The sequence below is a fragment of the Octopus sinensis genome, linkage group LG28 (genome assembly GCF_006345805.1).
Source record: "Octopus sinensis linkage group LG28, ASM634580v1, whole genome shotgun sequence".
NCBI classification, from domain to species: domain Eukaryota; kingdom Metazoa; phylum Mollusca; class Cephalopoda; order Octopoda; family Octopodidae; genus Octopus; species Octopus sinensis.
Genome location: NC_043024.1, coordinates 2,856,784 through 2,875,392, shown reverse-complemented (window position 1 = coordinate 2,875,392; position 18,609 = coordinate 2,856,784). Strand labels below are relative to the sequence as shown.

The 18,609-nt window shown below is 37.1% G+C and overlaps 1 protein-coding gene and 1 long non-coding RNA gene across 2 annotated transcripts in view; one reads left to right on the top strand and one right to left on the bottom strand.

The window, feature by feature from the left end:
• The window catches only part of LOC118768289, a 24,422-nt gene extending 19,175 nt beyond the window's left edge, over positions 1–5,247 (top strand). Inside the window, exon 3 of the long non-coding RNA XR_005004120.1 lies at positions 5,206–5,247. This is a non-coding gene — a long non-coding RNA (uncharacterized LOC118768289). The remainder of the gene's footprint in view (positions 1–5,205) is intronic.
• LOC115225881 (zinc finger protein 91-like) overlaps positions 1–18,609 on the bottom strand; it is a 68,311-nt gene that overhangs the window by 49,344 nt on the left and 358 nt on the right. The window contains exons 2-5 of the mRNA XM_036514422.1: positions 16,100–16,836; positions 15,680–15,847; positions 14,672–15,343; positions 6,094–6,429 (exon numbers count right to left, since the gene is read on the bottom strand). Coding sequence (XP_036370315.1) covers positions 6,094–6,429; positions 14,672–15,343; positions 15,680–15,847; positions 16,100–16,196 — 1,273 coding nt within the window. The 5' untranslated portion in view covers positions 16,197–16,836. The remainder of the gene's footprint in view (positions 1–6,093; positions 6,430–14,671; positions 15,344–15,679; positions 15,848–16,099; positions 16,837–18,609) is intronic.

Here is an 18,609-nt window from a genome sequence, read left to right as displayed (position 1 = left end):
GTGCGACCATTTTTAAAGGTCTTAAACAATTAATTGCCAGGGGAAGTAACTCTCTTTCTTCGCTTTGCTTTGCTTCTTCAACTCTTGTTGAGGCTGTTGCGAAAAAACCAGCATGTATTAGGCATTTTAAACCTCGCGGGGCCCATTCCTCGCCGAGTCGAAAGCATCTATTTTTTTTTTATTGCCCACAAGGGGCTAAACACAAAGAGGATAAACATGGACAGACAGACGGATTAAGTCGATTACGTCGAGCGCAGTGCGTAACTGGTACTTATTTAATCGACCCCGAAAGGATGAAAGGTAAAGTCGACGTCGGCAGAATTTGAACTCAGAACGTAGCATCAGACGAAATACTGCTGAGCATTTCGCCCGGCAATATTTCGTCTGATGCTACGTTCTGAGTTCAAATTCCGCCGAGGTCGACTTTACCTTTCATCCTTTCGGGGTCGAAAGCATCATGTAAGCTCTCAAGTCATACTCGCTTGTGAATGTCTGTTAAGCTTACATACATGCACACGATTCTATTTTCCAGCATCAGCCTTCATTTAAATAAGTCCTGGGGTACTTTATATAGTTTATTTGATAATTCGGATCTTTTCGCTTTGACGGACAGATTTTTAAAATAATTTCTTTATAACTAAACACTTTTAAACTTAGTATACTGGTAGAATGTGTTTATAAAACATCTTTTTCTCTTGGCTTTCTTGAGAAAATTCTGAAGTTTTAAACCTATTTCTTGTTAAATTTCTCGGATTTTGGTAATTTCAACCAATCAATGACGTATATTGAGATGAATACAATTACTGCTGTTGTTTGTCAACAAGTTCAACAACAACGTCCGGTGAGAAATTAAACAAGAAATAGCATACAACCTACAGAATTTTCTCAAGAAATCCAAGAGAAAAAGATGTTTTATAAACACATTCTACCAGTATACGAAGTTTAAAAGTGTTTAGTTACAAAGAAATTATTTTAAAAATCTGCCGGTCAAAGTGAGAAGATCTGATAATTCTTCTTCATCCTCATTATTATCATGTTGAGAAGACTCGTCAAGCAAAGTGAATTCGTAGTTGTGGTCGATGCTGGTGTCACGCAACTGGCACCCGTGCAGGTGACACGCTAAAAACATCCATTACACTCTTGGACTGGTTGGTGTTAGGAAGGACATCCAACCGTAGAAGCCGTGCCAAATCAGATTGGAACTTGGTGAAGCTCTCTGGCTTACCAGTTTCAGTCAAACCGTTTGACCTATGCCAGCAAGTAGGAATTGATAAGATGTACCCAGTGTAAGCTATGGACACATAAGAGGTGAAGCAACATCAAAGGAAAATTAACTGAGAAGATAGCTTTCATGTGCGGCAAATGCACAGGGACAATAGACACCACAGATACTCAGAAAACAGATTCCATCACACTCCAGGGGGAGAAACCAGAAGTAGTTGATAGTCTCTGCTACCTAGGTAACCAAGTTAGTAGTGAGGGTGGATGCTCAGAGAGTGTCACCACTAGAATACGAATAGCCTGGGCAAAGTTTAGAAAGCTCCTACCCCTACTGGTGGAAATGGGTCTCTTGCTAAGAGTGAAAGTTAGATTGTATGATGCATGCGTGTGTATAGCCATGCTTCACGGTAGTGAAAAGTGGGTTGTGACTGCAGAGGACATGTGTAAACTTGAAAGAAATGAAGCTAACATGATCCGCTGGATGTGTAATGTCAGTGTGCACATATGACGGAGTGTAAGCGCCCTGAGAGAAATGCTGGACATAAGAAGCATCAGATGTGGTGTGCAAGAGCGACGTTTGCGCTGGTATGGTCATGTACTGCAGATGGATGAGGAGAAATGTGTGAAGTGCCACTGTTGCAGCGTCCTGGCTTCCCAGACCCCGGTCGAAACGTCCAACCCGTACTAGCACGGAAAACGGACGTTAAACGATGATGATATTGATGAATTTTTTTTTGACATGTACGCCAAAATTGAATCAAAGACTCACCTATGTAAGAACACACCAAAAACAGCTCCAGGTTGCTTCATATATTCGCTTAGGGGACAGCATAAATAATGATGGGTATGGAAATAATCTGGGGCAATTGTGCATCCTTCCATTGAGCTTCACATATGGACCCCACCCCTACTATTTGCATGAAAGAACACAAGATGTTGTGACATATGTACGAAATTATGGTAGACCAGATATATTTATTATAACTTTTACATGTGACCCAAAATGGCCTGAAAAAAGAAACTCTTTCTTCATCAACAGGCACACCATAGACAAGATCTCATAGCCTGGGCTTTTAACTTAAAATAAAATAATATGATGATGCACCTCTTTTCTAAATCATATATCCTTGGGGAAGTTCTCTGTTTTATGAATATAGTGGAATGACAGAAAAGGGGATTACCTCATGCCAGTATTTTACTCTGGATATGCACAAAAATAAACTCAACCAAATTATGTATATCATAATACTTAGAATGTAGCTCCTGAGAAACAGTGAAAGCAATTACTCGATCAACGATGGGTATTGCTGCTAGTCTATATATATAAAAGAGAAATTCTGTCTGTCTGTATGTTTGTCCAGCAAAATGGAAGTAAATTGTTCAAAGGAAGCTATTATGCTTTGTCTATATATATAAAATCAAAATTCCCTTTCTTTCTTTCACCGGCAAAATGAAAGTACCTGTCTGCTATTGCCTAATTTGTCTCCCCTGCAATAGCCCATAACACTATGATGGATGGATAAAAGAGGGCTGAGAAGGGCTGGAACATGGAAATGAACAGCTTATAAAGCTAAGCATGGTGGAGTTAACCTTTTATCTCATACTCATTGGGTCTGTGAATTGTCTAGTTTGTGATTGGTAGAATGTGTTTATAAAACATCTTTTCCTCTCGGCTTTCTTGATAAAATTCTGTAGTTTGTAAGCTATTTGGCAATTTCAACCAATCAAAGACGTCTATTGAGGTGAATACAATTACTGCTGTTGTTTGTCAACAAGTTAAACAACAACGTCCGGTGAGAAATTAAACAAGAAATAGCATACAAACTACAGAATTTTCTCAAGAAATCCAAGAGAAAAAGATGTTTTATAAACACATTCTACCAGTATACGAAGTTTAAAAGTGTTTAGTTACAAAGAAATTATTTTAAAAATCTGCCGGTCAAAGTGAGAAGATCTGATAATTCTACTTCATCCTCATTATTATCATGTTGAGAAGACTCGTCAAGCAAAGTGAATTCGTAGTTGTGGTCGATACTGGTGTCACGCAACTGGCACCCGTGCAGGTGACACGCTAAAAGCATCCATTACACTCTTGGACTGGTTGGCGTTAGGAAGGACATCCAACCGTAGAAGCCGTGCCAAATCAGATTGGAACTTGGTGAAGCTCTCTGGCTTACCAGTTCCAGTCAAACTGTTTGACCTACGCCAGCAAGTAGGAATTGATAACAGATTCCATCACACTCCAGGGGGAGAAACTAGAAGTAGTTGATAGTTTCCGATACCTGGGTGACCACGTTAGTAGTGGGGGTGGATGCTTAGAGAGAGTCACCACTAGAATACGAATAGCATGGGCAAAGTTTAGAAAGCTCCGACCCCTACTGGTGGCAAAGGGTCTCTCGCTCAGAGTGAAAGTTAGATTGTATGATGCATGTGTGCGAATTGCCATGCTTCACAGTAGTGAAACATGGGCTGTGACTGCAGAGGACATGCGTAGACTTGAAAGAAATGAAGCTAACATGATCTGCTGGATGTGTAATGTCAGTGTGCACACATGACAGAGTGTAAGCACCCTGAGAGAAATGCTGGACATAGGAAGCATCAGATGTGATGTGCAAGAGCGACATTTGCACTGGTATGGTCATGTACTGTGGATGGATGAGGAGAAATGTGTGAAGAGGCACTGTTCCAGCGTCCTGGCTTCCCAGACCCCGGTGGAACCATCCTAACCATGCTAGCACGGAAAACGGACGTTAAACGATGATGATGTTGATGAATTTTTTGTTGACATGTACGCCAAGATTGAATCAAAGACTCACCTATGTAAGAACAAACCAAAAACAGCTCCAGGTTGTAGATGTTGGACAGGTTTTACAAGTCTTGGTTTTAGATGTTGGACATACAAAATGACAGAAGAATACTTAAAGTGTAAAACAGCTATATTTAGATTTCACATTATAAATATTCACAAAGGTTGATGAGGTTACCATTCAAGATTTTGGCCCTTACAAAGGTGATGACAAACAATCGTGGCAATTCACACAGAATATTACACACTTCATTTATAACAAAGGTTCCTCTTCTGTGTGTATACATTTGTGTCCAGTTAAATAATGATTTTTGAGAGACTTGGTTGAAAAGAAGAAGTCATGGTACAAGGACAACATTTTACACCTTAGTTTTGATGTCAAATGTCTGATTTGATTGAAGTTTGCATGACTATCTCCCATCTTTCCAGCAACTTTGGTCACTTTTTTGAAGTCCATACCTCAACTAGCCATGGACATGCTTATAAAATTAAAAAAAAACAAAAACAGTGCAGCACCCATGGCTTTCAGAGATAATCTTTCATATGCACAATTAGTGAAGCGGGGAATAAACTATACGTTGACTGCAACCATCAAAACTTTCAGGTTTCCCCAAATACGTCATCACAACCCCTGATGTTCCTATGCTCTCTTTCCTCTTTGTGGTTCTATCCTAGCATACATTTCTGGGGACATTTTGTGTTTTATTGTGTACAGTGCATCTACTTTAAGCTTTCCCTACTGTCTTTATTTCACAACTATATGTCTTCTTTCTATTTCTTCATTTAACTTTTTCCAATGAGCACAGTATACAATAAACTTATTATCATAAGACAGAAGATGATTTGGGAGAATGATTTACTAGAGATAATATAGTGATGTAGTTTCGATGCTGGATGGATGCATTTATGGGAAATAGACTCCGCACTTTGAGAGAATGATTCTCCGCAGATATCACGTTGACTTTACTTTTCCTCCATATGGACGCATTTGTGATTAGATAAGTGATGATTCTGAGGAAATGATCTGCCGCAGATATCACAGTGATATGGTTTCTATCCTGTATGAATACGGTTGTGACTAGTTAGGTTTTGATTTTGAGTGAATGATTCTCCACAGACATCACACTGATATGGTTTCTCCCCTGTATGAATACGTTTATGTCTAGTTACAGCACTAGTGTCAGAGAATGATTTACCACAGATATCACACTGATATGGTTTCTCCCCTGTATGAATACGGTTATGTTTAGTTAAGCTACCGCTATGAGAGAAAGATTTACCACAAATATCACACTGGTATGGTTTCTCCCCTGTATGACTACGTTTATGTTTAGTTACATCACTATTATCAGAGAAAGATTTACCACAAATATCACACTGATATGGTTTCTCCCCTGTATGAATACGTTTATGTTTAGTTACATGAATATCTTCAGAGAAAGATTTACCACAGATATCACACTGATATGGTTTCTCCCCTGTATGAATACGTTTATGTTTAGTTACTTCACTATTATGAGAGAAAGATTTACCACAGATATCACACTGATATGGTTTCTCACCTGTATGAATACGTTTATGTTTAGTTACATGAATATCTTGAGAGAAAGATTTACCACAGATATCACACTGATATGGTTTCTCACCTGTATGAATACGTTTGTGATTAGATGAGTGATGGTTCTGAGGAAATGATTTACCACAGATTTCACAGTGATATATTTTCTCCCCTGTATGAATACGTTTATGTTTATTTAAGTTACCGCTATGAGGGAAAGATTTACCACAAATATCACACTTATATGGTTTTTCACCTGTATGAATACGTTTATGTTTAGTTATATCACTAGTATGAGAGAAAGATTTACCACAAATATCACACTGATATGGTTTCTCACCTGTATGAATACGTTTATGTTTAGTTACATCACTAGTATGAGGGAAAGATTTACCACAAATATCACACTGATATGGTTTCTCCCCTGTATGAATACGTATATGTGTAGTTAGGCTATAGCTATGAGAGAAAGATTTACCACAGATATCACACTGATATGGTTTCTCACCTGTATGAATACGTTTATGTTTAGTTACATCACTAGTGTGAGTGAAAGATTTACCACAAATATCACACTGATATGGTTTTTCTCCTGTATGAATACGTTTATGTTTAATTAAATTACCGCTTTGAAAGAAAGATTTACCACAGATATCACACTGATATGGTTTCTCACCTGTATGAATGTATTTGTGAGCAGTTAAGTGGTGATTTCCAGAAAATGATTTACCACAGATATCACACTGATATGGTTTCTCTCCTGTATGAATGTATTTGTGAGCAGTTAAGTGGTGATTTCCAGAGAATGATTTACCACAGATATCACAATGATATGGTTTCTCTCCTGTGTGAATGTATTTGTGAGTAGTTAAGTGTTGATTCTGAGTGAATGATTCTCCACAGATATCACACTGATATGGTTTCTCACCTGTATGAATACGTTTATGTTGAGTTACATTACTAGTATGAGAGAATGATTTACCACAGACATCACACTGATATGGTTTCTCTCCGGTATGAATGTATTTGTGAGCAGTTAAGTGGTGATTTCCAGAGAATGATTTACCACAAATATCACACTGATATGGTTTCTCTCCTGTATGAATGTATTTGTGAGTAGTTAAGTGTTGATTACGAGAGAATGATTTACCACAGATATCACATTGATATGGTTTCTCACCTGTATGAATACGTTTGTGATCAGTCAAACTAGATGTTCGAGAGAATGATTTGCCACATATATCACATTGATATGGTTTTTCTCCTGTATGAATACGTTTGTGATTCATTAAATGATGATTTTGAGAGAATGATTGGCCACAGGTACCACACTGATATGGTTTCTCTCCTGTATGAATACGTTTATGTTTAGTTACATCACGAGTGTGAGAGAAAGATTTACCACAGACATCACACTGATATGGTTTCTTCCCCGTATGAATACGTTTATGTTTAGTTACATTACTATTATGAGAGAAAGATTTACCACAAATATCACACTGATATGGTTTCTCCCCTGTATGAATATGTTTGTGATTAGTCAAACTAGATGTTTGAGAGAATGATTTGCCACAGATATCACATTGATATGATTTCTTTCCTGTATAATACATTTGTAAACAGTTAAACGATGGATTTGCAAGAATGATTTACCACACGTATCACACTGATGGATATTTCTTTCCTGTATGAATAGGTTTCTAGGTCTTTAAGCTTCTACAGATATCACAGTGATAAAGGTGTTCCTCTGTATGAATATGCTTTCTCTGAGACACTGATATTTTTACAGATATTGCAGTCACATAATTTCCATCACTTATTTGACAACTCTTCAGGGGAAAAAAAAAATCAATCCTTTATCTTCTCTGCATCATGAAAACTTCAATAGTTTTTCTTCTTTCACCAAAATATATATCTTCTACTTTAGTTGTTATAAATCATTCCTGACAAATATTCCTTCAGCTACGTTTCCATCAACTGTAATCTCTGCTGTAATTTGGAAACGTTGCAATCTCATTTGTAAATTGAATCCAAGTCTATTTAGAATGCAAGATTATCTCGTACAGGTTCCAGAGAGCAAACACAGAGAAGTCTTGTTTATAATCTCACCCAAGAGGAAATATTTCACCTCAGCTTCATATTAAACGAGGTTATATCAATTCTGTATAAAAATTCCTTCCTTTAGCCTTTAAAAGATGAGGAATATATTCTGGTGATGTTTCTGTTGTAACAATTCTATTATTCCATTATTCTGAAACAACAGAAATAATATAAGATAGAGAATACATTTAAACCGTAGAAATGGCAACAGCGAATATTTCCTACATTTCTGTACAGATAAATTATAGATACTCTTTTACTTGTTTCAGTCATTTGACTGTGGCCATGCTGGAGCACCGCCTTTAGTCGAGCATATCTACACCAGGGCTTATCCTATGTAAGCCTAGTACTTATTCTATCTGTTCCTTTTGCCGAACCGCTAGGTTACGGGGACGTAAACACGCCAGCATCGGTTTTCAAGTGATGTTGGGGGACAAACACAGACACACACATACATACATACATATATATATATATATATATATACACATATATATATATATATATACGACGGGCTTCTTTCAGTTTCCATCTACCAAATCCACTCACAAGGCTTTAGTCGGGCTGAGGCTAGACTAGAAGACACTTGCCCAAGGTGTCACTAGGTGGGATTGAACCCGGAACCATGTGGTTGGTAAGCAAGCTACTTACCACACAGCCACTCCTACGCGTTTTCCTGAAAAGCTACGTTACGGAGATGTAAACACAACACCGGTTGCCAAGCAGTAACTGGACACACACACATATTTATATACAACGGGCTTCTTTCAGTTTTTGTCCACCATATCCACTCACAAGCTTTGGTCGGCCCGGGGCTATAGCAGAAGACATTTGCCCAAGGTGCTCCGCACTGGAACTGAACCCCGAACCATGTTTACAGCAAAATAATTTGTATTTTTTTTTAAACCTGGCAATTTTTTTAATTCAAAGGTTCCTTTAAAATTATTCAACCTTCTTTTAATATAATGGGACCTTTTAGATTTAAAAAGCCATTCGTTTTAACTGAGTCCTTTTGAATTTATCGACGGCTTTTTAAACTTTGCAACCTTAGATTTCATGGTACCCTCTTCATTATTTTGCTTCGAATTAGCAAAATCGTAGGGATCCCACTCTGAACACGTTCCTAGTCACAGCAGGAAGATCTACGATGAAAGTCCTGCTATGAGTCGACCTGGGGTTAAACAGCAACAAGAACAACAACAGAACATAAAAATATATACGAACCAGTAAGGGAACTGCTGGAAATAGCAGCTAAAAACGCGACAGGGTGGTCACGGTTCAGACACTTTCGAGTGTGGGTTCGATCAAGTGGGCTTCACTTCGGTTTCCACATCAAAAAAGCAATGCAAATATTGACGTTGGGGAAATTAAGAAGAGGAAACGGTTGCGACGGTGTCCGCAGTGTCGGGAATGGATGGATCTGATTGGTTGAAATTAGAGAAACATTTCGTTTTTCCTTTAACCACGTGCTTCGTATTTATGGATCTGGTTTTCACAATTCTTTTGTGAATTCGTGTGTGGGGTGGCGGGGCTGGTGCTGTAAAGTGCTTGGTTTTAAGGGTATTGCAAAAGGGTGACGCTGTTATCTTTACAGGGGACGTAGGACAACTATATACATACATACATACATACATATATATATATATGTATATATATATATATATATACATACATATATATATATATGTATATATATATATATATATGTATATATATATATATATATGTATATATTATATATATATGTATATATATATATATATATGTATATATATATATATATATATATATATATATATATATATATATATATATATATATATATATATATATATTATAATATATATATATATATATATATATATATATATATATATATATATGTATATATATATATATATATATATATATATATATATATATATATATATATAATATATATACATACATACATATATATATGTATATATATATATATATATATACGGCTTTGTCGTTACGTTGTGAGTTCAAATTCCGCCGAGGTCGACGTTGCCTTTCATCCTTTCGGTGTCGATAAATTACAGTACCAGTTATGCACTGGGGTCGATCTAATCGACTTAATACCTATGTCTGTCCTTGTTTGTCCCCTTGTGTTTAGCCGATTGTGGATAGAAAAGAAAGAGGTATAAGTACCGGATACAGTTCAAGAAAGTGTTTTTCTTTATATATGGGGGATTAGGGGTAGGAGATAAGGGTTTCTGTTATCTTCAGAAATGTAAACAAAGCCTCATCTGGTGCTTACGGTACCTATACCGAAGGACCACCATAAACTTCCTCTTTCTGTTGGTATTTGATATTAAGATTTAGGGAATATCAAAAATTAGAGTGGAGCTTCAAAGGGAGAACGAAACATTGAAAGCAATAAGACAACTACCTATTTCTTTGTTGCCCACAAGGGGCTAAACACAGAGGGGACAAACAAGGACAGACAAAGGGATTACGTCGATTGTATCGACCCCAGTGCGTAACTGGTACTTAATCTATCGACCCCGAAAAGATGAAAGGCAAAGTCGACCTCGGCGGAATTATAGCTTCAGTAACGTTTATCATCAAAATAAGCTTCAAAATAAACATACGTGCTTATGACATGTATACAATAGAAATGCTTGTGTGTATATAATACTTACATATTAATATAGAGAGTCAACGGGGAAGATGTGACGGAACTGAAGTCAGAGCGGACAATAACAGCTTCGAAAGAATTTCTAGGTTTTTACAACAAACGTTGGTTTATATTTTTTGAAATCTACATAATAAAAGAATGCTGTTTGTATACGTTTACACGGTTGATTATCAGTCCTATAAGTTCAATTGTGTCCGTTAAAAGGATGGGTAATTAAACAGGAGCAGGTGCGACCATTTTTAAAGGTCTTAAACAATTGCCAGGGGAAGTAACTCTTTTTCTTCGCTTTGCTTTGCTTCTTCAACTCTTGTTGAGGCTGTTGCGAAAAAACCAGCATGTATTAGGCATTTTAAACCTGGCGGGGCCTATTCCTCTCCGAGTCGAAGGCATCTATTTTTTTTTTATTGCCCACAAGGGGCACAGAGAGGACAGACAGACGGATTAAGTCGATTACGTCGACCGCAGTGCGTAACTGGTACTTATTTAATCGACCCCCGAAAGGATGAAAGGTAAAGTCGACGTCGGCAGAATTTGAACTCAGAACGTAGCATCAGACGAAATACTGCTGAGCATTTCACCCGGCAGTATTTCGTCTGATGCTACGTTCTGAGTTCAAATTCCGCCGAGGTCGACTTTATCTTTCATCCTTTCGGGGTCGAAAGCATCATCTAAGCTCTCAAGTCATACTCGCTTGTGAATGTCTGTTAAGCTTACATACATGCACACGATTCTATTTTCCAACATCAGCCTTCATTTAAATAAGTCCTGGGGTACTTTATATAGTTCATTTCATAATTCGGATCTTTTCGCTTTGACCGACAGATTTTAAAAATATTTTCTTTGTAACTAAACACTTTTAAACTTAGTATACTGGTAGAATGTGTTACATAAAACATCTTTTTCTCTCAGCTTTCTTGAGAAAATTCTGTAGTTTGTAAGCTATTTCTTGCTAAATTTATCGGATTTTGGCAATTTCAACCAATCAATGACGTCTATTGAGGTGAATACAATTACTGCTGTTGTTTGTCAACAAGTTCTACAACTACGTCCGGTGAGAAATTAAACAAGAAATAGCATACAAACTACAGAATTTTCTCAAGAAATCCAAAAGAAAAAGATGTTTATAAACACATTCTACAAGTATACGAAGTTTAAAAGTGTTTAGTTACAAAGAAATTATTTTAAAAATCTGCCGGTCAAAGTGAGAAGATCTGATAATTCTTCTTCATCCTCATTATTATCATGTTGAGAAGTCTCGTCAATCAAAGTGAATTCGTAGTTGTGGTCGATGCTGGTGTCACGTAACTGGCACCCGTGCACATGACACGCTAAAAGCATCCATTACACTCTTGGATTGGTTGGCGTTAGGAAGGACATCCAACCGTGGAAGCCGTGCCAAATCAGATTGGAACTTGGTGAAGCTCTCTGGCTTACCAGTTCCAGTCAAACCGTTTGACCTATGCCAGTAAGTAGGAATTGATAAGATGTACCTAGTGTAAGCTATGGACACATAAGAGGTGCAGCAACATCAAAGGAAAATTAACTGAGAAGATAGCTTTCAGGTGCAGCAAATGCACAGGGACAATAGACACCAGAGATATTCAGAAAACAGATTCCATCACACTCCAGGGGGAGAAACTAGAAGTAGTTGATAGTCTCTGCTACCTAGGTGACCAAGTTAGTAGTTGGGGTGGATGCTGAAATCTCAGAGAGTGTCACCACCAGAATACGAATTGCAATGCTTCACAGTAGTGAAACATAGGCTGTGACTGCAGAGGACATGGGTAGACTTGAAAGAAATGAAGCTAACATGATCCACTGGACGTGTAATGTCAGTGTGCATGCACGACAGAGTGTAAGCGCCCTGAGAGAAATGCTGGACATAAGAAGCATCAGATGTGGTGTGCAAGAGCGACGTTTGCGCTGGTATGGTCATGTACTGTGGATGGATGAGGAGAAATGTGTGAAGTGCCACTGTTGCAGCGTCCTGGATTCCCAGACCCCGGTCGAACCGTCCAACCCGTACTAGCGCGGAAAACGGACGTTAAACGATGATGATGTTGATGAATTTTTTGTTGACATGTACGGCAAAATTGAATCAAAGATTCACCTATGTAAGAACACACCAAAAACAGCTCCAGGTTGCTTCATATATTCGCTTAGGGGACAGCATAAATAATGATGGGTATGGAAATAATCTGGGGCAATTGTGCATCCTTCCATTGAGCTTCACAAGTGGACCCCACCCCTACTATATGCATGAAAGAACACAAGATGCCGTGGCATATGTACGAAATTATGGTAGACCAGATATATTTATTATAACTTTTACATGTGACCCAAAATGGCCTGAAATACAAAAGAAACTCTTTCTTCATCAACAGGCACACCATAGACAAGATCTCATAGCATGGGTTTTTCACTTAAAATAAAATAATATGATGATGCACCTCTTTTCTAAATCATATATCCTCGGGTAAGTTCACTGTTTTATGTATACAGTGGAATGACAGAAAAGGGGATTACCTTATGCCTGTATTTTACTCTGGCTATGCACAAAAATAAACTCAACCAAATTATGTATATCATAATACTTAGAATGTAGCTCCTGAGAAACAGTGAAAGTAATTACTCGATCAACGATGGGTATTGCTGCTAGTCTATGTATATAAAAGAGAAATTCTGTCTGTTTGTTTGTTTGTCCAGCAAAATGGAAGTAAATTGTTCAAAGGAAGCTATTATGCTTTGTCTATATATATAAAATCAAAATTCCCTTTCTTTCATTCACCGGCAAAATGAAAGTACCTGTCTGCTATTGCCTAATTTGTCTCCCCTGCAATGGCCCATAACGCTATGATGGATGGATAAAAGAGGGCTGAGAAGGGCTGGAACATGGAAATGAACAGCTTATAAAGCTAAGCATGGTGGAGTTAACCTTTTATCTCATACTCATTGGGTCTGTGAATTGTCTAGTTTATGATTGGGTCAATACAAGTCTTGGTTTTAGATGTTGGACATACAATATGACAGAAGAATACTTAAAGAGTAAAACAGCTTTATTTAGATTTCACATTATAAATATTCACAAAGGTTGATGAGGTTACCATTTAAGATTTTGGCCCTTAGAAAGGTGATGACAAACAATCGTGGCAATTCACACAGAATATTACACACTTCATTTATAATAAAAGGTTCCTCTTCTGTGTGTATAAATTTGTGTCCAGTTAAATAATGATTTTTGAGAGACTTGGTCGAAAAGAAGAAGTCATGGTACAAGGATAACATTTTACACCTTAGTTTTGATGTCAAATGTCTGATTTGATTGAAGTTTGCAAGATTATCTACCATCTTTCCAGCAACTTTGGTCACTTTTTTGAAGTCCATACCTCAACTAGCCATGGACATGCTTATAAAATTAAAAAAAAACAAAAACAGTGCAGCACCCATGGCTTTCAGAGATATTTTTTCATGTGCACAATTAGTGAAGCGGGGAATAAACTATACGTTGACTGCAACCTTCAAAACTTTCAGGTTTCCCCAAATACGTCATCACTACCCCTGATGTTCCTATGCTCTCTTTCCTCTTTGAGGTTCTATCCCTGCATGCATTTCTGGGGATATTTTGTGTTTTATTGTGTACAGTGCATCAACTTCAAGCTTTCACTGCTGTCTTTATTTTACAACTATATGTCTTCTTTCTATTTCTTGTTTTAACTTTTTCCAATGAGAACAGTATACAATAAATTCAATATCATAATACAGAAGATGATTTGGGAGAATGATTTACTAGAGATAATACAGTGATGTAGTTTCTATGCTGGATGGATGCATTTATGGGAAATTAACTCAGCACTTTGAGAGAATGATTCTCCGCAGATATCACGTTGACTTTATTTTTCCTCCATATGGACGCATTTGTGATTAGATAAGTGATGAATCTGAGGAAATAATCTGCCGCAGATATCACACTGATATGGTTTCTATCCTGTATTAATACGTTTGTGACCGGTTAGGTTTTGATTCTGAGTGAATGATTCTCCACAGACATCACACTGATATGGTTTCTATCCTGTATGAATACGTTTGTGATTAGTCAAACTAGATGTTTGAGAGAATGATTTGCCACAGATATCACATTGATATGGTTTTTCTCCTGTATGAATACGTTTGTGATTAGTCAAACTAGATGTTTGAGAGAATGATTTGCCACAGATATCACACTGATATGGTTTCTCCCCTGTATGAATACGTTTATGTTGTGTTACTTCACTAGTATGAGAGAAAGATTTACCACAAATATCACACTGATATGGTTTCTCACCTGTATGAATACGTTTATGTTTAGTTACATCACTAGTATGAGGGAAAGATTTACCAGAAATATCACACTGATATGGTTTTTCTCCTGTATGAATACGTTTGTGATTAGTAAAACTAGATGTCTGAGAGAAAGATTTACCACAGATATCACAATGATATGGTTTCTCCCCTGTATGAATACGTTTATGTTGAGTTACATCACTAGTATGAGAGAAAGATTTACCACAAATATCACACTGATATGGTTTCTCACCTGTATGAATACGTTTATGTTTAGTTACATCACTAGTGTGAGAGAAAGATTTACCACAGATATCACACTGATATGGTTTTTCTTGTGTATGAATACGATTGTGAGTTATTAAATGATGATTTCGAGAGAACGATTGGCCACAGGTACCACACTGATATGGTTTCTCACCGGTATGAATACGTTTATGTTCAGTTACAGAACCATTACGAGAGAAAGATTTACCACAGATATCACACTGATATGGTTTCTCCCCTGTATGAATACGATTGTGACTCGTTAGGTGTTGATTCTGAGTGAATGATTCTCCACAAATATCACACTGATATGGTTTCTCACCTGTATGAATACGTTTATGTCTGGTTACATCACTATTACGAGAGAAAGATTTACCACAAATATCACACTGATATGGTGTTTCTCCTGTATGAATGTATTTGTGAGCAGTTAAGTGTTGATTTCGAGAGAATGATTCTCCACAGATATCACACTGATATGGTGTTTCTCCTGTATGAATACGTTTATGTTTAGTTACATTACTAGTATGAGAGAAAGATTTACCACAAATATCACACTGATATGGTGTTTCTCCTGTATGAATGTATTTGTGAGTAGTTAAGTGGTGATTTCGAGAGAATGATTTACCACAGATATCACAGTGATATGGTTTTTCTCCTGTATGAATATGTTTGTGAATCATTAAATGATGATTTCGAGAGAACGATTGGCCACAGATATCACGCTTATACGGTTTCTCACCTGTATGAATACGTTTATGTTGAGTTACATCACTAGTACGAGAGAAAGATTTACCACAGATATCACACTGATATGGTTTCTCCCCTGTATGAATAGGTTTATGTTTAGTTACAGCACTAGTTTGAGAGAATGATTTACCACAGATATCACACTGATATGGTTTCTCACCTGTATGAATGTATTTGTGATTAGATAAGTGTTGATTCTGAGAAAATGATTTGCCGCAGATTTCACATTGATATGGTTTCTCTCCTGTATGAATACGTTTATGTTTAGTTACATCACTATTACGAGAGATAGATTTACCACAGATATCACACTGATATGGTTTCTCACCTGTATGAATACGTTTATGTTTAGTTAAGCTACCGCTATGGGAGAAAGATTTACCACAGATTTCACACTGATATGGTTTCTCACCCGTATGAATACGTTTGTGATTAGTCAAACTAGATGTTTGAGAGAATGATTTACCACAGATATCACATTGATATGATTTCTTTCCTGTATAATACATTTATTTGTAAACAGTTAAATGATGGATTTGCAAGAATGATTACCACACGTATCACACTGATGGATATTTCTTTCTTGTATGAATAGGTTTCTGGGTCTTTAAGCTTCTACAGATATCACAGTGATAAAGGTGTTCCTCTGTATGAATATGCTTTCTCTGAGAGACTGATATTTTTACAGATATTGCAGTCACATAATTTCCATCACTTATTTGACAACTCTTCAGGGAAAAAAAAAATCAATCCTTTATCTTCTCTGCATTATGAAAACTTCAATAGTTTTTCTTCTTTCACCAAAATATATATCTTCTAGTTTAGTTGTTATAAATCATTCCTGACAAATATTCATTCAGCTACGTTTCCATCAACTGTAATCTCTGCTGTAATTTGGAAACGTTGCAATTTCCTTTGTAAATTGAATTCAAGTTTATTTAGAATGCAAGATTATCTCGAACAGGTTCCAGAGAGCAAACACAGAGAAGTGTTGTTTATAATCTCACCCAAGAGGAAATGTTTCCCCTCAGCTTCATATTAAACGAGGTTATATCAATTCTGTATAAACATTCCTTCCTTTAGTCTTTAAAAGATGATGAATATATTCTGGTGATGTTTCTGTTGTAACAATTCTACTATTCCATTATTCTGAAACAACAGAAATAATATAAGATAGAGAATACATTTAAACCGTAGAAATGGCAACAGCGAATATTTCCTACATTTCTGTACAGATAAATTATAGATACTCTTTTACTTGTTTCAGTCATTTGACTGTGGCCATGCTGGAGCACCGCCTTTAGTTGAGCATATCTACTCCAGGGCTTACTCTATGTAAGCCTATCGTAAATATTTTTTGAACACTTTCAAATGTTTTTAATTCTTGATTTTTGTTATTTGATCTTTTTTATGAAAATCATGGAAAAATTTCCAGAAACTGTTTTCTTCAAAAACATTCCTAAAAATTATGCATAACAGAAATTGTTTTTACTTTTTATGTGTGTACAGACACACACATATGTGTATATATACATGTCAATATATATCCATCATTCTTTGTTAAGCCTCGGAACCATGTGGTTGGTAAGCAAGCTACTTACCACACAGCCACTCCTACGCCTTTTCCTGCATAGCTACGTTACGGAGATGTAAACACAACACCGGTTGCCAAGCAGTAACTGTACACACACACACACACATATTTATATACAACGGGCTTCTTTTAGTTTCCGTCCACCAAATCCACTCACAATGCTTTGGTCGGCCCGAGGCTATAGTAGAAGACATTTGCCCAAGGTGCCACGCACTGGAACTGAACCCCGAACCATGTTTACAGCAAAATAATTTGTATTTTTTTTTAAACCTGGCAATTTTTTTAATTCTAAGGTTCCTTTAAAATTATTCAACCTTCTTTTAATATAATGGGCCCTTTTAGATTTAAAAAGCCATTCGTTTTAACTGAGTCCCTTTGAATTTATCGACGGCTTTTTAAACTTTGTAACCTTAGATTCCATGGCACCCTCTTCATTAATTTGCTTCGAATTAGGAAAATCGTAGGGGTCCCACTCGGTCTGAACACGTTCCTAGTCACAGCAGGAACATCTACGATAAAAGTCCTGCTATGAGTCGACCTGGGGTTAAACAGCAACAAGAACAACAACAGAACATAAAAATATATACGAACCAGTAAGGGAACTGCTGGAAATAGCAGCTAAAAACGCGACAGGGTGGTCACGGTTCAGACACTTTCGAGTGTGGTTTCGATCAAGTGGGCTTCACTTCAGTTTCCACATCAAAAAAGAAATGCAAATATTGATGTTGGGGAAATTAAGAAGAGGAAACGGTTGCGACGGTGTCCGCAGTGTCGGGAATGGATGGATCTGATTGGTTGAAATTAGAGAAACATTTCGTTTTTCCTATAACCACGTTCTTCGTATTTATGGATCTGGTTTTCACAATTCTTTTGTGAATTCGTGCGTAGGGTGGCGGGGCTGGTGCTGGAAAGTGCTTGGTTTTAAGGGTATTGCAAAAGGGTGACGCTGTTATCTTTACAGGGGACGTAGGACAACTATATATACACATACATACATACACACACACACATACATACATATATATATGGCTCTGTCGTTACGTTGTGAGTTCAAATTCCGCCGAGGTTGACTTTGCCTTTCATCCTTTCGGGGTCGATAATTAAGTACTAGTTCCGCACTGGGTCGATGTAATCGACTTAATACCTATGTCTGTCCTTGTTTGTCGCCTCTAAGTTTAGCCCCTTGTGGGTAGTAAAGAAATAGGTATTTCGTCTGCCGTTAAGAGTTTTGGGTTCAAATTCCGCCGAGGTCGACTTTGCCTTTCATCCTTTCGGGGTCCATAAATTAAAGTACCAGTTATGCACTGGTTCAGTTTTGATATTAAGAT